General features: G+C 31.1%; 1 protein-coding gene across 1 annotated transcript in view; it reads left to right on the top strand.

Annotated features, from left to right (window-relative positions):
- LOC139519976 (uncharacterized) overlaps positions 1-21,982 on the top strand; it is a 57,399-nt gene extending 35,417 nt beyond the window's left edge. Inside the window, exons 8-17 of the mRNA XM_071312304.1 lie at positions 451-519; positions 3,254-3,316; positions 5,858-5,990; positions 6,665-6,823; positions 8,754-8,947; positions 9,804-9,930; positions 15,128-15,350; positions 18,333-18,520; positions 19,594-19,728; positions 21,142-21,982. Of these exons, the coding sequence (XP_071168405.1) occupies positions 451-519; positions 3,254-3,316; positions 5,858-5,990; positions 6,665-6,823; positions 8,754-8,947; positions 9,804-9,930; positions 15,128-15,350; positions 18,333-18,520; positions 19,594-19,728; positions 21,142-21,897 (2,047 nt within the window). The 3' untranslated portion in view covers positions 21,898-21,982. The remainder of the gene's footprint in view (positions 1-450; positions 520-3,253; positions 3,317-5,857; positions 5,991-6,664; positions 6,824-8,753; positions 8,948-9,803; positions 9,931-15,127; positions 15,351-18,332; positions 18,521-19,593; positions 19,729-21,141) is intronic.
- Positions 21,983-23,098: the final 1,116 nt, after the last annotated feature.

The raw sequence follows: 23,098 nt of genomic DNA, 5'->3' as shown, positions 1-23,098 counted from the left end.
ACATGTACAAAAATCAATAAAAAAAATCAATTCGTTTGGCCCCAGATGACTTTTAAAATGTACATAAAATTGAAAAAGCTCCAAATTATCTCCCTTTGGTACACTATTTTCTGATTTTATTTACATTTCCTCTAGTTTTACTTAACCTTTGTGGTAGTAGTCAAAGGATTAAGTCAGACTGTCCTACTGTAAAAATGCTGTCCATGTTGTCCAATAAATAATTATTTAATATTTTTAGACATTAATGATAATAGAGTGAATTTAAGGTTGTACAGTGTTGATGAATGGTAAAAGTCAAAAAAAGGAAAGATTCAGAAGCTGAAGTGTATCTTGATCCTTCTTTACAGCCATTTACTTAAAAAATAGAATTAAAATTTTAATATGACCTTGCAAAATATTTTTAAGCAGAATTGTTGTCTCTGCTATCACAACTTATTTTTTTTTTTTCAGTCCATATATACCTGGAGAATGTTTGACAGCAACTAATATAGGGTCTGTTTACCTGTGGTCTCAAGAAAGGTAAATTTGAAAACTTAGATTATAGAAAATCTTGATCAAATACTGTTTGTTGGATCATTATTATTGCATACAAATTTTCAATGGTTTCGTGGGTACAGATGAATGGCAAATAAAAATGTTCAATGAATGACAAAACCTCAAAATCACATATCCATGAAAAGGCAAGTTTTTCTGATCGAATTGAATTTTTTGGTAGATCAACACAGTCAATAGATATAAGAAGATGTGGTATGAGTGTGTTGTGATCATATTTCGGTACATGGTTAGGTATTTAGATAAATCCCGATGTTTTGAGTTCTCCTTTCTTGAATGGTAAATATTTCATGAATAAACCGGTTAAGTGTGTGTTCATTGTTGATTGAATATTGTAAATATTGTATGATAAATGATATGAAATGATTACGTTAGTCTGTGTATTATTTTAGTTACTTTAAATTCTGCGAGTCATTTTGTTTTACACGAAAAATGGCATGTTTTGACGTCAGCCGGGACTTTGGAAAACAATCTTGGGAAGCTAAAACTTAAATGCCCAGCTGATCGGATGTTTTTCGGAATAACATATTTGTATTTTATTTACAGATTTCCAGTAACTATTTCGTCATAAAACGGTGAAATCCATGACTGATATTTTCTGGAATCTGAGTCAATGTTATTTTAAACTAGGGGGTTTCCACATTTTTATTTGGCAATCTATTGATATTCTATTGATATTTATTACTATTTAAGCATATTTAATGCAGATTATTTGATTATTAGATTGATTGTTATATTCTATGTTTTCATGAAAGTCTGAAGTAATAATAACGATTTAGAAATTGAAGTACATTCTTGACTTTTTATTTGCATTTTAAAGTTATGCAAAACCGCTCACAAAACGCATACATTCAAAATAAATGCAAGGTGAATTGTAAGCTGTACATGTCTGCCTGGCTTGTTTCCTCTGACCTTGACCTCATTTTCATTGTTCATTGGTCAATGTTTAGTTTTCTTGGTTAATGTTAAGTTATTGTGCAGTTGTAATAAAGCTTTACATTTAGGACTATCAACATAATATCAATGATTAGTTAAGAAGGCGATACATTTCAGCGTGTGCACTCTTGTGAAATTGTACCATAAAAAATAAATAAATTGGGTTTGATGTTGAAAATTGAGAAAATCTGTCACTGAATTTCCATAAATAATACAATTCTTCAATCCTATTTTTCTGTTAATAAAAGAGTATAAGCATACTGGATTTGAACACTTCAGAACTGAAATGATAGTATAAAAGATTTTCTCTACCTATTATATTTTTCAAGATAAAAAGACCTCCTTTTCCATAGAAAATTTGTAAACAAATTAATATTGTAGAAAATTTAACATAATTTTTTAACTTTTTCTGAGATTTGAGAATTTGATGTTGTCAGCTTTTGTGCAAATTTGTATTTAAATTTATGAATTTTGAAATCATAAAGCAAATACATAAATCACTATTCAAACCATATCAAGGATGTCATGTGAAGAAATTATGATGCTTGCTTATATTCTTATTTCTTTGATAGAGTAAAATTTCAAAGGGACATTGTCTTTTGAAACATAGCATAAGTCTTGATAAATTAAATCTATATATAAAGGAAGGAGGGAAGAATATACACAAAAGCCTTTGTAATTTGAAACCATGTATACTTTTTTTATTGGCTGTTTATTATGTCCATATATTTTTTTGAAAATCAAAACTATTGATTTCCAACCAGTCTAAACTGGATTTGAGCAAAGGAAGATAGCTCTAATGACTGTATCAGAAGCCTGTTCTTGTTAATGTTTAGTAAATATAAATAACTCAGAATGCAAGGAATCTGGATGGATGAAATTAGCAGATTTTTTTAAAGGTTCTTTTGTTTATCAGATAAACGAAAAATCTTTGTTTCGAATGACACAATGACAGCTCAAATAATTGACTTCAAATTGGTCTCTGATGTAGAGTTGTATCATTGGCAATCATACCACATTCTCTTACTATTGTTATAAGTTAAATATTTAAGGTAGAATAGAAGTCAAATGAAAGAAATTACTGTTCAATTAGGAAGAATAGAATAAGCATTTATACTGAAATATTCCACATCTTTTAAAAAAAGTACACTTTACCCTTCACAGGCACTTGTCTCAGACAAAAAAAATCCTATATTATGAATACCTTAATATCGCTATTTTACGAAATTTTCCTTTGATCTTGCTTACTGACAATTTTCTTTCTCAAGGGAGTCGCGTGATATGGAAATTATCGCTAGAAACTAAGGGGGCATGTGGCGTTAACGTCAGCATAGGTAAAATAGCGATAAACAGATTATCATTTTTCATCTGAACTCAATTGCTTTTCTCACTTTCGCCTTTACAGCTCAAGTAAGAAAATCAATCTTGTTGGGATGATCAACGATAATCTATAAATATAACAATTATTATTAAGGTTTATAGGGGGAAAAAATTCTGAGACATTAGTGCCTTTTCTATCCTTCTATTTACAAAGGTTTCTGACTGGTCTTTATCTTGATCATAAAGTGTCAACAAGTGTAGGGTTTTCTTTGATATCAACACAAAATCCACCTACTGATAGTAGCAATAGTATTATTACCCTTGTGACAAAGTTGAACATAGAATTTGCTCCGTCAGGTTATTAGCAGAGTTTGTCTTCATTTGATTGATAATTCATTGTCACTCAATTAATGTTACTAATTATTATGAAATTCTCATATTGCAGATGTGTTATAGTTGTTACGTATATTGTGATGACATTTTTGGTGGTTTTCATAAATCAATTCAGGTAATCTAAGTCAGATTGAAGTCAATAATTATAAGGAATTGATAGCTGTCACACTTCATGTTGATTACTTGATTTTCTTAATTCCATGTAATATTTGTTCTAATTGATAAAACGATTACGGCCATCTTAGTTAATGTACATCCCAAATTATAAAGTTGTGGGTATTTGTTGCCACTATCAATGTTCGCTAGAGGATGTTGCTGGCTAAGCGGCTAAGTGGTTTCTTCTGCAGTAACTACTAGCTTGTCAACACTGAGGTTGTGACATGGGCTCTTGGTAGGTATATTCATAGATTTCATGGTTGTAGTTTATCCCAAAATTAAATGACAGACAAAGCACAATGGAGGAGGGCCTTATTTAGCTTAAATGTTAGTGTAAATTGAAAAGTTACCATACATTTCTTGAAATTGCCTAACTATGCTTAGGAATTTATAAATAAAAATTAATCTAACATTTAACAAGTCACCATGGCAACAAACCATGACAAAACTGTATATTTTGTAAATTGTCATGATTTTCCTCTTTTTATAAGAACTTTTACGTATATATACAAGAATGGGAAAGTATGTGTGTACCTGATAAACAACTTTATTATGGTGAGAATATTTTAATATTTCCATTGAACTTCTCTCAAATTATTTTGTTGTTCCTTGGTTGTGCATGGTGTTTTTAAATTGAAAAAAATACAAGAAAACTGTAAATTTTTTTTTTTTGGTAGTTGTATTTTTTCCCTCATAAAAACAGTGGATATTATAAAATAGTGCAACAAAATATATAGATTACTAAACAGTAAACAACAAAAATGCGTCACAAATAGTATCAACAGGTCAAATTAACAAGAAAGTACCATTTGAGACATGCATTGATATCATTGAAATCTAGGGTCCATATAATTTCAGACTTGTAACATATGGTATACGACCTTCATGTTAGTTCATGACTATCAGTGAAAGAGAGTAAGAAAATTGAATGGACAGCTGCAGAACTGTACCCTTTCTGTACTACTATTTAAAATTTCTGGACTCTTGTTGAGAGTTGTCTCATTGGCAATTATACCACATCTTATTTTTATCAATAAAGTCTCACTTAAATAACGTACTCAAATAGTTTATGTGTAATTAATCTTTGCATTTGTACTGCTTATAATCCTCATATAAATCTTCTTATGGTATTTATATTTCAGTTATTATCTATATTATTAATACTTAGGGTATCTTGCAAAAGAAATCCATATTAAATCCTGACATACTGTCTTTCAGTATTTCATTAATTATGTTTCGGATAAGGCCGTCAGGATTTAGACATTAAACATGAATAGAAAAAGATGTCTGACAAACAGGAAGTAATGTATTATTCCTTTAGCTGACATTACTTTCCTGTTAAAGGAAATTGTTAACAAACTCTATGACTATAATTCTTTTATAATTGAATAATAAATTCACCTTTTCAACTTTGGAACCTTGAAAATATTGTATTGAACAAACCATTACACAATAATAGATCATAAGCCTTGAAGTATTAAACTATTTGTAGAACTTTAATAACTGATTTTAAGTGTCCTGAAGTGACAGCTTGAAAACAATATATGCTATGATATTAATATCTTGGTAAATATAAAAGACATATAGATTCCACAACTGCAACAAGTGTGTTACGATATTTCCCCACTCGAGACAGTTTTAATATTTAAAGCGTGAAGCTTGCCAAGCTTTTTAAATAATTAAAATTTAACTGTCCAGAATGGAGAAATATTGTAATACACAAGTTATAGTGGTGAAATCTGTTTCTCTAATGATTTTTGTCCTTCTTTTCAAAGATTTGAAGAAAGTTGTGTACTTTTTATGTAACGTCATCAGACATGATCGCCTTTTTTCATGACATCACAAGAAAACTTAACGTCACAATTGAACTTCGACCAATGATATGCATAGAACAGATTTTTCACTTGTGAGGAGAAATATTTTTCTCACACTGATCAAGAAATGTGAAAATAGCATAAGAATTAGAGAAAGTTGATTTATATAGAAAATTTAGTTGAATATATTAAAACGTAAACTGATAGATGTGGTGCAATTGCAGAAAAAATCAATGTCAAACAAAATTTGGAGGTATCAAGTCAGAGATAAACTTATATGAGATGTACAGAGACATGCAAAAAGTATTTGGTCACAATGGCGTCATGATTACATTCTTACAGGTGACTGACTTTTAAATGGCCTAGCCCCACATCATTCATGTCACTGAGTATTACTGTACTAATCTTTTAGTGTTGTGCATCACATGGGCTACCATCATGGGACGTTTGTTGTCATCTGCCATTGTTGTTTTGTTAAAACAAGTTAAATAACAAAATGAGTAGAAAAGGTCATCAGAAATGAAGACAAATATTTTAATGAACTAGAGGAAACACCTTCTTTTTTCTCTGTTCCCATGTACCTATGTGAAATTGTACTAACACAAAATGTAATTGCCAACATTCTTGCTTGAAATCTAAGCAGAAGTAGAATTTATTTCATTCATGAAAGTATTATGCAATTTCAGAAAAGAAGAAATGTTAAAACCAAATGAGCACAGATTTTCCTGTCGAGACCAGTGGCGACAAGCAATATTTAGCAGCCATCCAAGGCAGCTTTTGTCAGCTGACTGTACTAAAGTAGAATTGCTTGATTTGAGGGTAAGCTTAGGAAAGAAGATTGCACATTTACCAATGCAAAATTCTGAAAGACATATTTTTGAATACATGAGTTGCTTTAGTTATTTTTATATGAAAAAGATATTGAATTTTAATGAAAGCACTCTGGCACATTTGAAAAAAAATATTACTGGACATCACAAAAGTTCCCCATAAATTTTGACGTCACACAGTGAGATCTACAAATAAGTCAGCATGACCAAAATTATCAATTCATCCCATAAACAGTTTTGCCCTTTAGAGTCAATTTCTAACAACTTTTTAACAAGTTTTTGTAAATTTTTACAAAAATATTTTCCTCTGAAACTATTGGGCCAAGTTCATTATAGATAGAGATAATTATAAATAGCAAGAATGTTAAGTAAAGTAATATCTTTAAACAAGTCATCATCATCCAAACAGAAAATTTTCATAAATTTTATTCTTTGTCTATAATGTGTGTCCTTTGTTAAATATGCACATATAGACCAAGGTGAGCGACACAGGATCTTAAAAGAGCCACTACTTAATAAAGTTAAAGAATATAACAGTTACAAAAATATAATAAAGATAAAAGTTCAGTGATTTACACCCTCCAATTGTAGTTTTTATGTCCTAAAGTTATCTTCTTTAACAAAGTTGAAAATTTTTATCACCAGGGAACATTTTCATTTCAGAAAAAATCCAATGATGGAGTGGACTTGTTTGCCTTACCAAGTAAATTTCTACATCCAAATGAGAGAATACGGATAATTAAACAACATTCACCATTTTTGTATGTTATAGCAACAGACTACATGCTGATTCTTATAGACGAACGTTTTCCTGGGCATCCTGTAAGATATGCTTTATTTAGGTCAATGAAATTTCCTCATCTGTTAACTTCTGCATTCTTCCAAAGTGATTTCAATAACCAAGATTTTCACAAAACTTTTAGTATTTAAAAGATATTTCTAGTTATGTTCTCCTTCACTTTGCTCATCGGACCATAAAACTTTTCTGATTACTTCAAATTAAGACAACTGGAGACAGGTATGTATTGCTAGACACACTTTATCAGTTTTATTAAACATGTGAAGTATTACAACAATATGTTATTTACTCATTTTTAATTCCAAATCATTGGCACAATCCTAGAATTTCAATCTACAAATACAAATAATAATTCATATAAAATCATTATAATAAATAATATCTAAATATAACTGTCGAACTTGCTTTGGTGTTTTTTGGATAATTAGAAAAAAGTACAATATACAATTATTGCCCGTTGAAGAGGTGAATATCCAAAATTGTCAACACGAGAAGGTTATTTCATTGAGGGCGCAGCCCGAAGTGAAATAACGTTTAAGGGTTGACAATTTTGGATATTCATCGACTCTAAGGGGCCACAATTGTTTTATTATACCGAACTAACATTGGAAAGGCTTTCCAAATGCTTCTTTGGACTTTACACAACAGTCAACACAAACACACAAGTTGAAAATACCTTTAACAGTGTTTTAGAATTTTTCAAATGTACAACAAAGGTAGAATCTTTTTGTTAAATATTGATGGCCCTGAAAATGACCGTTTATAAGAGACTTCATCGGCTGCTGGCACTCTTTTCATGTCCTCTGCCTTATTTCCATTTCTCTCGGTGGGCTTCCAGTGTAACGTGAACGCTGCCATTTTGTTTATTTACGTCTGTGACGTCATTTTGATGGGAGGTAACTCAAGTACAAATCAACAAACTGAAAAGGTTATTCACCGCTGGTGCAAATTTTTAGGGTTATTCGTCCTTCCTTGCAATTGAATGAAAAACAACTGAATTATTCCATGTCACGTGATAACGTTTCACCCAATTGAATTGTTTAAAATATATTTAAGGTATAATAATAAGAATTGTATAAAGATCTTGAATGGAATTACTTCTTATAACGCAAAGAAAAGTAAATAAAACTTTTATTAAATAAGATATATTAATAAAAAAATTTTAATGAGATAAGAGAAAAAGGAATTAAAATTTGTTGCATTGATTGATGACACAAAATTGATACATGCACTTATCTATATAGTTCTTGGATTCAATAAATGTTCAGTGTATTTTTAATAAATATATATCTTAAAAAAGATACCATATAAAAATTCTACTGCATTTTGGAGAATATTTTCAACTATTACTCATTTTAATCTGATATACAATATGAGGGGAGTACACATACATTATATCAATAAACAATAATAAATTATGTCAAACAAAATAATGCTAAACATTTGTCTGACACTACCTAGTCTCACCACCCTCAGGCCTTTGGTCAATTGTTTGAAATTACTAGTGTTATATATCATCCTCTTTAGTTTTTCACCTCAGATAGGAAATTAAGAATAATTGGTTGGGTGATTAACCCATGTAAACTATAAGATATCTTTTATTCAGGTGTATCTAAAACATATATAAGTAACTAAATAACACTTACATGATGTATACCACGTTCATAAAAACATATATATTAGTAACTTAATAACACTTACATGATGTATATAACACCCACAAAAACATATATAAGTAACTTAATAACACTTACATAATGTATACCAGGTCCACAAAAACATATATTAATAACACTTTCATGTATACTAGGCATGTATGCATTTTAGACTTGGTTTCCATGTCCTGAAATCTCTAATTTGAAAATGCTTGCAAAGATTGAATACACAGAAATAAAAATGAGGTGGTAAAAAAATCTCAGGGAAAAAATTTAAAAATGTATACCATAATTTTAGCTTTTACAGTGGCAACATTTATTAAGAAATCCTCCTCAGTATATGTCTGTTCTGGCTGATATAGGCAAGGAAAAGCAGAGCCTCATTTCCATTGCAAGTCAGAATCCTATGGAAACTTATTGTTATATGTTTCAAGGCGGAGCTCACAAAACACTCCAAGGAATTGGATCACCCTGGCAATTGACAAGGATTGAGTAAGTTGACAGTATTTGAAGTGGCTCTCCCTCAAGGTAATTAGATATAGAAAGATGTGGTATGATTGCCAATGAGACAACTCTCCATCCAAGTATATATGTAAAAGTAAACCATGATAGGTCTTCAACACAGAGCCTCTACTCACACCAAAAAACAGCAAGCTATAAAAGACCCCAAAAATTACTAGTGAATAGCATTAAAACAGGAAAACTAACTGTCTAATATCTCTTGATCTTGGTGGGTACCTTCTGTTGTTTTCAGGATTTGACATATTAGCTTGATGATTTAATAGATAGACAGAAACCATTTACAGCAAAAATGATCAACTACAGTATACCAGATTTACAAAACTTCCTATATGACAGAATCTGTCATTTGACCACTTAGAGTATTAATTATCTATAAATGACATTAATGACATATCAATTTATGCCCATTATCTTGCAATATTATCTTATAATAAAACTGGGTGAATAGTTGATTCCACGATTAACACACACTAGCAGCAGTAGCGACCTAATTTCAAGCTGTGTTTAAAGATGAGTTGTGTGAGATCGAAATCGACTTTATGCAAATGAATATCAATACTTCTGTTAACCTGTTTCAGGTGGATAAAAATTTCTATGCAAAGTCTGTTACTGTTAATATTATAACCCTACAAAGCAGACTCGAATTCAATTTTAATTTCGTATTTGAATGCTCCAAAATTAGTCACAGTCTTATATATGTATATGTATATGGCACTTGCATAAGGTTGATATCTATCTGATGCAGCTCTTGTACAATGCATATGATCTTATCATGCTTCAAATTATAGGCCCTAAATTGATGTATTATGATGATTAAATTTTTCAGTGATTTCACCAAATTTGATGAGATATGTAAAACAACAGATAAAATTTCTGTGGAACACAAGTACAAGAGAGATTCTTTATTAGGCTTACAGTGTGTACCATTTAAAGATGGATTGGTAGCTTATCAGGTAAACATACAAAAATCACCTCGTTCTCAACTCACAAGTATAATAAGTGTGTAAATAGGTGTTAATGAACACTTGACACATGCTGCAGAATTGATTTTCGTTATCTTAAAATGCTCAACGTATTAAGACAATCTATATGTATTTGGGCAATATTTTGTATTTAGATAAAATGTTATATGCTTTTTAGATGAAAATTGAGAATGGAAATGGGGAATGTGTCAGAAAGACAACAACCCGACCAAAGAGCAGATAACAGTTGAAGGCCACCAATGGGTCTTCAATTTAACATGAAAATCCAACTACCGGAGGGGTGCTTCAGCTGATTGAAATATTATGTCTTCATCATATGAATATCAGGCACAACCCCTCACAATCTCTCCCATTAGAACTTATCAAACTGGATCTCAATTTAAATGAAATGATATGTGTAGCCTTTATATGTTCAGAGATGCAATCAATTAAAAAAATTGTGAAAGTTCCATAGATGTAAACAATGAATGTAATATCCTTAAAGTGTATTTGTTGACATTAAATTGTGATTTTTCGAAAATCTGTCCTAAATTTTGATTCTTACATAAATCCTAAATACCATCCAATTATATTACTTATACTTAACCTTGAGATAAAATCATAGCTTCTGATAATTAATTATAAAATTACATGTTCTTCTAGTTTAATCAACTTAAGGAGCTTAGTTATTGAACTTGTTAAGATTGTCAGTAACAGGAATTAATTTCTGATACCTTTACGTTATTGATTCCAATTATGTTTATAAAAATTATTTAATGTTAACTATAGAGAGCATGTCAATACTTTATATAATCATTGCTGATACCTAGCAAAGTCATGAATACTCTATTAATAGTAATGATCATCAAAAGAAGGTGTTTATATAACTCAAGGGGGCTCCTGGGTATAAATCATTTTTTTTTTTCTGATATAGGATTTTGCTATATTTTTTCATAAATCAACTTTATCATATACTTAAAAGAACAATGAAATAAAAAAATGGGGTCACCGTTCATTTTAGCTCACAATCTGCCTCCGGAAGAAGCATTACAGTTTTGTTCATGTCCTTTATTAGCTCACCTTTCCTAGAAGGAAATGTGAGCTTTTGCCATCACTTGGCGTCCGTCGTCGTCCGTCTGTTGTCGTAAACTATTTCAAAGATCTTCTCCTCTGAAACTAATGAACCAATTCAAACCAAACTTCATCTGATTGATTCCTAGGGTATCTAGAATAAAGTTTGTGTTTTAATTCCCATTTCATCAAAAAACATGGCCGCCATGGCTAAAAATAGAACATAGGGGTAAAATGCAGTTTTTAGCTTATTACTCAAAAACCAAAGCATTTAGAGCAAATCTGACATGGGGGGTAAAATTGTTTATCAGGTCAAGATCTATCTGCCCTGACATTTTCAGATGAATCGGACAACCAGTTGTTAGGTTGCTGCCCCTGAATTGGTAATTTTAAGGAAATTTTGCTGTTTTTGGTTATTATCATGAATATTATTATAGATAGAGATAAACTGTAAGCAGCAAAAATGTTCAGCAAAGTAAGATTTACAAATAAGTCAACATGACCGAAATGGTCAGTTGACCCCTTTAGGAGTTATTGCCCTTTATAGTCAATTTTTAACCATTTTTCGTAAATCTTAGTAATCTTTTACAAAAATCTTCTCCTCTGACACTACTGGGCCAAATTAATCTAAAATTGGCCACAATCATCTTTGGGATATCTAGTTTAAAAATTGTGTCCGGTGACCCGGCAATCCAACCAAGATGGCCGCCATGGCTAAAAATAGGACATAGGGGTAAAATGCAGTTTTTGGCTTATAACTCAAAAACCAAAGTATTTAGAGCAAATCTTGCATGGGTAAAATTGTTTATCATGTCAAGATCTATCTGCCCTGACATTTTCAGATGAATCAGACAACCAGTTGTTAGGTTGCTGCCCCTGAATTGGTGATTTTAAGGAAATTTTGCTGTTTTTGGTTATTATCTTGAATATTATTATAGATAGAGATAAACTTTAAACAGCAATAATGTACAGCAAAGTAAGATTTACAAATAAGTCAGACATGACTGAATGGTCAATTGACCCCCTAAGGAGTTATTGTCCTTTATAGTCAATTTTTAACAATTTTCATAAAATTTGTAAATTTTTACTAACATTTTCCACTGAAACTACTGGGCCAAGTTCATTATAGTTAGAGATAACTGTAAAAAGCAAGAATGTTCAGTAAAGTAAGACGTACAAACACATCACCATCACCAAAACACAATTTTGTCATGAATCCATCTGCTTCATTTGTTAATATTCACATAGACCAAGGTGAGCAACACAGGCTCTTTAGAGCCTCTAGTTTCTGTTGAACTGATAGGAGAAATAAAGTTAATATCGAAATAAAAAAATAACCTAATTACAGAAATAGCTTAAATTTTACAATTATTTAGTTTATTTACAGCTTATTTGAAAACAATAATAAGAAATATAGGTCACCTATGAGTTAAAAAAGATATTTCAAATTTAATGCCAAAAAATGGCATTTTTGCACAAAAGGGAGATAATTTGGAGCTTTTTCAGTGATATAAACATTTTAAAATTCATCTGGAGCCAAACCAAATCAATTTTTTGTACCATATCATAAAGTAATAACCAGGGTTTCCCCTGGGTCAATTATTTGTTTCGCCACCTCTTTCGCCAAAACATTATATTTTTCGCCACTTTATTATTTTTTTCGCCAAGTAACATACCGTAACTATATTTTTCGTTTAAAATTTACCCCCCCCCCCTTTTTTTCTCCTTAAATAAGGTGTGATTTTGCCCCATTGTGTCTATGATTATTCTCTCAAACTTATTTTAGAGTCTACATTTAATGAATAAACCCTTATCATTTACTTATAACAAAATTAATGGACATGTTTTGATTACATAATACCAGAGACATATAATAATAATGTATTATATGTCTCTGATAATACCAGTATAGTTCGTAGGGAAAGTTTCTTTAAAAGAAAAATACTGATGTGCCCTTTTGTACTAAGAAGTGGTTTTTACAACAAAACAAAAGCTTTTATCACATGAAATTGATCCCTCATTTCATGTTTAGTCATAACATTGAAGGGCTACTCTCATTCGAGGTGTTGTTCCCAACTTTGTGGATAGATTTCTTCATAACTACAGTTTTCCTTTCTTGACCATCGTAAATGAAAATGTTGAGACGTAAAACTATGCTTGAAACACATGTGTCACTCAAAAGACTTTAAAGTAGTCTTCCTAATCAATTACCTATATTAAAGTCAAAGGATAATTAAAGTTTTAAATCGGCGATTTTTCTTGCTTTTGAAATTTTTTTGTCACAACAACAGCTTTCTTGTTTCTTTAAAAGGAGAGGAGACGTCAAAAGTTTGCTTCAAACACGTGCGTCGCAAAGTGGTAAATAAATTCTGTATGTGACATTTAGCGGAAGACATTTAACCATATCATTTTATCGAACAATTCAATCAACACCTTTATTAATTAGTCCACTGTTGTCGATAGCTATAAAATGCAATCAGCTGATTAATGATTTTCTGTCCAAATCTTAATGAGGTCAAGGTGAATTCCGAGTATTGTCTAATCGGGTAGAGTCCGAGAAACTCGAAAAAAGTAAATAAACAAGATGGAGGAAAATAAATCGTTCTATATATTTCTTTCGCCAAATTCTTTCGCAAATGATGAATTTTTATCGCCACAATTATTATTTTTTCGCAAATTGCGAAAATGGCGACCGCCAGCGGAAACCCTGAATAACTAATAGTGTAATGAATAAAACTTGTAATGAAAAATAATAAAGGTTTAATTTTTTGCTGAAATTTTTGTACCCACAAGCCACCTTAAGTAGGTTCCTCATCTGAGGTTGTTTATGTTTATACCTTGAACCATTTATAGCATGATATATGGTTTTAACCTTTGTATATTTTTTAAGAATTAAAGGTATGTTTGCTTAAATTTCTTTTCTGGCATAATTGAGTTTTTAGTCAGATATTTCATTGACAATATATTCTACATGGTGTATTCATTGTAAAATAAGAAGATGTATGTTTGCCTATGAGAAAATTATTCAACAGTCCAAATGAAGGGGATTTAAGCATCAATAGGCCTTCAAATATAAGGAAAAGCAATAGAGTATAGCCAGCTACCCTACATGATGAAATATGAAACAATAGAATAAAAAAAATCAACAGTCTGTGATTTATGACAAAACCAATAACAAATATGATAGACAGCTGCAACCAAGCACTGAGGCTCCTGACTTGGGACAAACACATAAAGAAAGTTCTAATATCATAAATATAAGAATATGTGGTATGAGTGCCAATGAAACAACTCCATTCAAGTCACAATTTATAAAAGTAAACCATTATAGGTCAAAATACAGCCTTCAACACAGAGCCTTGGCTCCTACCACACAGCAATTGTTTAAACGTTTTAATGGTACCAAACCTTCACACTTATCTGAAACAAAAGTGTAACAACACAACATAGAAAGACACACTATAAAATATCAATTGAAATGGCTTAACTCAATCAAAAGACATATAAACGCAAGTGAACATACATTGAACGAGATGAACTTATAAACATGTTTGTGAGCACTCAAACATTCCTAACCTTGGACAGTGGGTAACAACACTATTGTTTATTTCTGATTCTATACCGGGGAATGTTTTATACCTGTACATTTAAAAGTGAAGTCTTGTAGCTTATGCCCCTTTAAAATCACTTATGACACTATCAGTGGAGCATTATGTCCTCTTGCACTTAAAACCACCCATTGAGATTCTGAAAAGTTGGCAATTATACAAAAATACCAAAGATCCTATGAAAGACCAGGAAAGAACCTCAAAGGGTCATTATGTAAAAATAAAAAAAGATTGTGGTACTTTTATTGCATGCTCAATGCTATGAAAATTATTACTTCTTAGCAACTTAGAAATCAAAGATGGTTGTCTCCATGGAATATAGTTTATCAGAGCATACCATAATATGTTTTTCACAGAACTCCATAGATCATGAGATAAAGGATCAATAAATTGGATGAGTTTATGCTTTTGACCGTCCTAATAAAAGTGAAATGACAAATATCTTTGATGCAGAATTGATTTAAGGAAGAAGTAGTTTAACAACAAGATGAATTCACTTTTAATTTCAGTTGGATGTTCATGGGGACATTTACTACCAAGTATTTCAGCCAACCAATCAAAATACTGATAAAACATATGCTGCAGGACCAGGCATGAATGACCTTGTTCTTGATGAAGTCACAATAGAGAAAGGAAGAAAATGGATAAAGGGAGTTAATAAGGCTTGGGATGAATGGAATGATGATGAGACCAGATTTGTACATTCTTCAGATGTCACAAGTTTTTTTGAGGGTATGATTATGGTGTAAATTTTATTAAACAGTTCAGTCCAGTTCAGTTCAGTTTCATATATTTTCCTTCATTAAAAGTTGAGCACTATTTTAGGGTACAATCATGAACACTATATACAACTGTTTTATAACATAAAAAAAAGAAAGAAATACCTGCAACCATTCAAAGTGAAAACTGTCATGTAAAACTAGAGTATTTAAGAGTTATCATACTTAAAAGTTCAAAATGTACAGTTTGTTACACAAGTTGTACATTTCACACTAAAAAAAAATGTGCATTATTTAGAGATACTAAAATCTATATTGCGAGAAATTTAATAAAAAACATGCGGGGTTTTGTTTTCAAAGATAAAAAAATATAATAGATTACAATTTTATGTAGTTTAGTGCCATTGGTGTACAGTTAAAGGCCCATATTCTTTATCTTTTATTCTAAATTGTTTGGTCTCTAGTAGAAAGTTGTCTACTTGGCAATAATTCCATGTTCTTATTTTAATTTTATGAGTTCTACTGTATAATATACCAAAACAATTAATATGCAAAGGATAAGTTATCATCTCTAATATTTATGAAATATTTATTTGAATATCCAAATGTATTTGAATTCCATGTGATCAACATTTTTATTCTCTTCCTGAGGATTTTTCTGCATCTATAATTGATATATATATAAGCATTGTTATTATATACTTAGTAGTAAATACAAATAAATTGTATGTGTAATACAACCAATGGCAAGTGTGCTGTATCAGCCACCCGTGATTATATCGATATCAGCACGGTTGCAAAAGCTTTATCACACCTTTTATCTGTATGACGTCATATGATATTCTCTATTTATCTCATTATAATTACATTAGATGTATGTTTCATTATAATACTTTATTCTGATTGGCTCATTATAATTACATCAGATGTATGTTTCATTATAATACTTTATTCTGATTGGCTAACGTGTTATTCCGTAAGCAATTGCATCACTCAATAAAACTTTTCATTCATGATAACATGTGGTCCCACAATAAAATTCACAGGTGAATTAAATAAAAACAATATAAAATTCTTGTTTTCTAAAAAATGTAATTATAAGTATTGAATGCTTCTTTTTGTAACTTCATAGGGTTGTAAAAGCGTTGACCGTGCACACATTTTTAGAATGAAGCATATAAAATGTACTTCGGTCAACGCTTTTACAACCCAATGAATTTACAAAAAGAAGCATTCAATTCTTAAATAATAAAGTAAAAGGCTGTTCCAAAGCATACCATTGACAAAATCAATAATGAAAATGATAAGTGTAAGGCATATCCATTGATATAACATGCACGAAACCATACACCATATTGTTGTTATATCAGTGTATGAATTCCAGACAGTTTGGGTCTATATCTATTGTATTATTAGTTTTGTAAATGTAGTTGTGACAAGAATCACACATGTACTTACACAGGTAACAACCATTCCAGACAGAAGGGTTATTGAAATTTTATAATGCAATATATATATATATGTGTCATAGCATATCAAAGTGGCAAATGTATTTCTTTCCTTTTGAAGTTGCAAATATATTTCTTTCCTTTTGAAGTAAAAAATACATTTCTTTCCTTTTGCAGTTGCAAATATATTTCTTTGAAAATTGAAATCCATTGAGTATGATTAATATATATAGAATAATAGGTAGTGTCGTTTTTGATACTGACTTATCATGTGGTATATCTAGACTAGCCTGAAGGGCAAATTTTAGATAATTAAATTCCACATGATATAGTCAGTATCAAAAATGACACTACCTATTATTCTGTTTATCGGTAATTATGATGTCACACAAGGTATTGCCTAATATTTTCAGTGATACAGCCAGTACGTTGATATTCGAAAATATTAGGCAGTAAGATCAAAGGGAAAATATATGAATTGCCAATAAAGTAATTTATTGAAAGTAAAATGATTTGCAATAATCCTCAGAAAATACTTTGATATTTATAAAACTGAAGTGCTTTCATGTGAAACAAAGAAAGCAAATAAGTTTTGAAATATTTTTTTGGGGAAAAGGAAGGTTAGGTCTGGGGGTTAAAACATCCCCTTTTTGTTTGACAGTTAATGCTCATTTATGAAGACATATGGGTGGAACACCTCCTTTTTATATGACGTCCATGTGTTGAAACCCCTCTTCAAAAAATGTCTGACTCCTTTAGATATTGTCAAAACCATGAAATCATATATTGACAAATGTGCAAGTTTTCAGCAATCCACGAAAATTGATACCCATGAAAATAAATGAATCCATAGTAACACACTGGATTGGTTTTTATTTTATTATCATAAATACAATTATTGAAACTTACAAAAAATTAGTAGAATAAGCATGTTATATTGATATAAAAAGAAAATAATTTAAATTTTATGTTAATATTTTATTCTAAAAAAACTGCCTTTTTATGTCATTTTGTCTCTCTATCTCAGGTAGCCCAAGAAAATTATAGCCTTAATAAAAGACATTGTGGGCTGGTGGATTATTTATTTTATTTTCATTTCCATGGATTGTTGTTGTTCTTTACATCAATACAAGTGGTTGTTTCAGAATTAAATAAATGTTTATGGGTAGTCAGGGTTAAAAAGGTGCTTTCCCTTTATTAAGCAAGCAAACACTTTTAAAGAAACCATTAAACAAGTATTGTTCAGTTGAATTTTGGAGTTCAGAAGATCCTTATACTATTTTAAGAAGAAATTTTTGAAAACTGTTATCATTTTTCATGTTGGGGCCTTATATAGACAACTAAACATATTAGTTTTTTTTCATTGTTGAAGGCTGTACAATAGCCTATAATTGCATACTACCACTTCATTTTAACTCAAGTGGATAGTTGTTTCATTAACTTCATAAATCAATAAAATAACTGAGAATTGAATTTGAATAAATGAATTTTAGCTGAACTAGAGAAGTTGGTCATTGAGTATTTCCAGTCTTATTTTATGTTTTTAGAGATAGTCCTGGAGAAACCATCCCACATTATGTGTCAGCTTTGTAATGGAGACATGGATACTAATGATGCTGGTGATGAAAATATGGATGGAAGCAAACAGGACAAGGGAGATAATTCTTATGAATTTTGTCATGCCTGTAGACAGTACTTAAGGACAGGAAAACTGATTGCTGATAATGCAGCAAAAGTAAGCTAGGAATTGAACAAAAGTACGATTTCTGATCGTATTTGTTTTATCTCCAGTTTTTAAAGTATCCTGTTTTGTGTTGTTGATAAAATTAACATTTTCATTACTTACTGTCTTTACCAAAGAAATCAATTATTGTTCTTTTAGTTAATAAGAGAATAAGAGGATGTGGTATGATTGCTAATGAGATAACTCTCCACCAGTGATCAAATGACATAGAAGTTGACAAGCATAGGTCACTGTATGACCTTCAACAATGAGCAAAACACATATGGAATAGTTAGCTATTCTAAGTGTTTTTGAGAAATTAGAGAAGATTTGTATTCTTTCTCTGTTACAGGTAACAACTGTCTACACTATCATATTTATAGTGAAAAGAAATGATTTAAAAAAAAATCTCATATGGTATGATATTTTTGTGATGTACCTTTGATTCAAGAAAAAAGGAAAATACCTCTAAAATCAACAATATATAACCCCTGAAAAATAAACCAAGGAGATGAAATTTATAACAATCATTCACCAAGGACCAGAGGAAAAGGATGCAAACTACAGGGCCTGTACAGCCTTCAATGATGAGTAAAACTAATAAGGCCAAAAAAAAATATATGTCTGTTTAAGGTTACATCATCAAAATAAATAGGGTAGGTAGGTCGGTATTTCTTTTTTATTATTTTTTTCCATTTTAATTTTTGCACCATGATTTTGAGTTGTGCAGTCCATCTTGCAGTGGACTGAGTTGTCCACGGGTCGAGTTTACTGGTATTTTTAAGGATTGGATTATTTCCCTTTGTTATTGACTGGGAAAAAAATGGCGGCAAAATGTTTATTTCATCACACGAGTCGCAAATTTTCTTAAAACAGCTATCATATTCATGATTATGAACATTGGGATGTATCAGGCATCACTATCTTCACTTTGAACACGAGTTCAGAATATTTTTCACTTTACCACGGAAATAAAATGGCTTAGGGTCACCACTCAAAATAGGGTAGGTTGTGTAACCGTAAACAGACATATATTTTTTTTGGCCTAAGACTTTAATAATATAATCTGACTTATCTTTTTGCAGGATAGAGTTTGTAGTATTTCTTCAGAGGAACTGAGGTCTCTCCCTAATGTTGCCTCCCTCCCTACAGATGTCCTCAGTCAGATGATAACAAGGTTATGGAAGGAGGAACCTGTTGATGACTTACTGCCTCTAAGGGTAATTAATGGATTTTATTTTTCAATGTAGGCTAAGAATTCTATAAGAGAACAAGAGTACTAAAATAAGAGATATATTAAACACCAAATTGAGATAAGCTTTATTTGCATATACTTTTCAGGCTGTCATGATAAATTTAGGATGTATTCCTCTGACATTTCAGTCTTGTTAAAATCTGGAATTATTTCCAAAATATGGGATAAAGTGGAAAATATCAATGAATTTAAAAAATGTTATAATCAAACTTAACTCTGTGAAAAATTGTGTACTTACAAGGAGTAGTTTTTGAGTAATCAATTTTTCAAATTTTATTACCGATCAAGTCAGTCTTTTTAGCCAAAAATTTGAGAAAATGGGTAAGGGATACAATAAATTATTTTACCAGAAACATGATTATTCCATATCCCTGATGGCAGCCATCTTGGATGATGGATCAGCTACAAAGTAACAACACTTGGTCAGCACCCCATAAGGAACATTCATGCCATGTTTGGTTTCATTCCATTCAAAGATTCTCTAGAAGAAGTCATTTGTATGCATTTCCCATAGGTTCCAATGTTAAAATAAGTCCCCTGCTGGCGGCCATCTTGGATGATGGATCAGCTACAAAGTAACAACACTTGGGCAGCACAGGTTCAAAATTAAACTTTGTTTAATTTCAACAAAAATTGAATATTTGGGGTTCTTCAATATGCTGAATCTAACCATGTATTTAGATTTTTTATATTTGGGCTTGGTTATCAAATTGGTCCACATTGAGGTCTAAAGGGTCTTAAATTGAACATTATTTGATTTCATCAAAAATTGATTTCTTGGGGTTCTATGAAATGCTGAATCTAACCATGTATTTAGATTTTGGATATTGGACCATAATAGGTAAATGTCCAAATTAAAATTTTAAGGTTTTAAGTTTATGTTCTAAGACCACATTCATTCTGTGTCAGAAACCTATTATGTGTCAACTATTTAATCACAATCCAAATTCAGAGCTGTATCAAGCTTAAATGTTGTGTCCATACTGTCCCCAACTGTTCAGGTTTCGACCCCTGCAGTCGTATAAAGCTGTGCCCTGCGGAGCATCTGGTTGGTCATGCTTTTAGATACTAGTATTGTTTAAAAATTGCGATATATAGTCTTATCATGACAAGTTACAAATCAAGTTTGAATGTTGTTCCAGTCTGAATATTTTGTGCGGCGTTATGGTCCTTAGACTTTAGAAAATTCACTTAAGTAATATTTTTCCAGCACTTTTTATTCATGCTTGAAGATATTGACTTGATATTTTAAATTTATTTCACACCATGATTGAGTTAGAATTTTGTTCCAGGACATTTTTACCCTCTTTGAATAAAGGATTAGTGGGTTCAACATGACTTTCTTAAATGTTCATTTACACTTGTATGTCTTTCTCAGGATGAAGAAGTAAAGAAGAAGCTTGAAAAGCCTAAAGAAAAAAAGAAAAGACCAGCTAAAGAAATAAATATTGATGGACTCCCTCCAGCCCTTATAGAGATGATGGTAGATACAGATGACAACAATTTTATGGATGACATTGAAACTGGTGGACTTATGACTGCAGGAGATGATAGCATGGACCTATTTACTGATGAAGATTCTCAGGATAATAACGAGAGCATTGAAAAGGGAGATAAATCAACAATAAGAAGTACTGAACAAGAAATTTTGGAAACAGCAAGGGATACTCTAAAACAAGGAACTATTAATGTATTAACAAAGGAAAAAGTAATGAAAGACTTGTCAGATCAGAGAAAGAGACATTCTTCTATATCAAGTTTTTCTAGTATTCAGAGTTTGGGATCAACAAGATCAAATTCTCTTCCTGGTTTTATGAGAACACCAACAAGGAAATATCAATCACCTGTGAAAAGGCAGACGGTCATAAAATCTGAACATGATTCCGATATATCAAGTGCAGATTTTTTGGATGAGGAATTTTTATCTCAGGAATCCAGACAAACTATACAAATGTTTTCAAATGTGACAGTGAAGCCAAGTTTTCAAGATCTATCTGATCGACAAATTGACTCTGCTTCAAAACGTGTCAGAATTGATTCATTACCTAATAGTCCAAATATATCACAATTAACACCGTCCATGTCACCACAGAAAAAGAACAGAGTGAAAAAGAAATTTGTATCAGGGTTTTAAAACTAATTGATTTTAACAGAATATATAAATTTAAATTATATGTTTTATTTAAATATGTAAATAAAAAACATCCTTTTAAACTCATTCTTACTAAATCGATTTTCTTTATTTAGACCTTGATTTTTGACTTGACTAGACAGAGTCAAAAAGCGACACATAAGTATGCTGTTTCCAGGGCGTCTGGCATCAACAATTGTATTAGTTTGTAATTAGGTCTAGTTTATGGTGAGAAAATTGAGTAAGGTCAATGTTGTTGTATTATCATTAACACATCTTATTTTCATGGTGATTATTTGGCCCTGCCCCCTTAGTCATGGTCTACTGAAATCAATTATTATGGTTCATTATACAGTATGGGCGTCCTCGGCCAACTATATAAGCCAGTTTTTCATTTTGTGCAACCCGGCCATAAACTGACAAAACAATCAAACTAAATAAAACTTGCACTTATTGGACAAAATGTATATTTCCAATTCCTGAGCAAAAAATCAAGCAAAATTGCTTATTAATCTTTTTGATATACTAGTATACATGTAAATGTCATTCTTTAAATTTATTTATTTATTCAAAACCAGAGGCAAATTAAGGGGGGGCAGGGGGTCCCTCTTCGGTCAGTCAGTGGGCCCCCACTTATGAAAATTTCTGGATCCGCCACTGAAAACACGGGCATAGTAAACATCATGCACCAATAGCATAGTTGTATTATAAAGACCTATAATGGTTACCAGGAAAAGCCTCCTTGAAGTAATCAGTGGAAAAATACATTTTGTCTCACTAAATCTACTATCAGAAATTCAAGATCCTACCTAGTAAGTGTAAATTTCATTTTTTATTTGGTTTTTTTTATGTAACATGAGGGATACTAAATCTATGTACTTTCTTTGTGTTTGGTTGACATGTGTCTAGTCAGAGGTGACTGACCGTGACTCGTATTTGTACTCTTTTCCACATACAGTACACAGACGTGTTTGTTGGGTATTGTGTTTAATTTGTTCGTGTCTATGCAAATTTCTCTGATGTGTATATTCAGATGTGCATTTTGAACACTTGAAGTTTTTTTCTTGTGTGTTTCCACAGCCTAATTTGTGCTCCTGGTATGTCCTCAACCAAATAAATGTTTTACAACAATTATCACACTTTAATTGATTACCAAGCTCGATGTGTGATCTTCTGCAATGAGCGTTAAGCTGAACTTTTGTTT

This window comes from Mytilus edulis, chromosome 4 (genome assembly GCF_963676685.1).
Source record: "Mytilus edulis chromosome 4, xbMytEdul2.2, whole genome shotgun sequence".
Lineage (NCBI taxonomy): Eukaryota > Metazoa > Mollusca > Bivalvia > Mytilida > Mytilidae > Mytilus > Mytilus edulis.
Note: the sequence above shows the minus strand (reverse complement) of the source record. Positions and strands in the feature narration are given on the sequence as shown.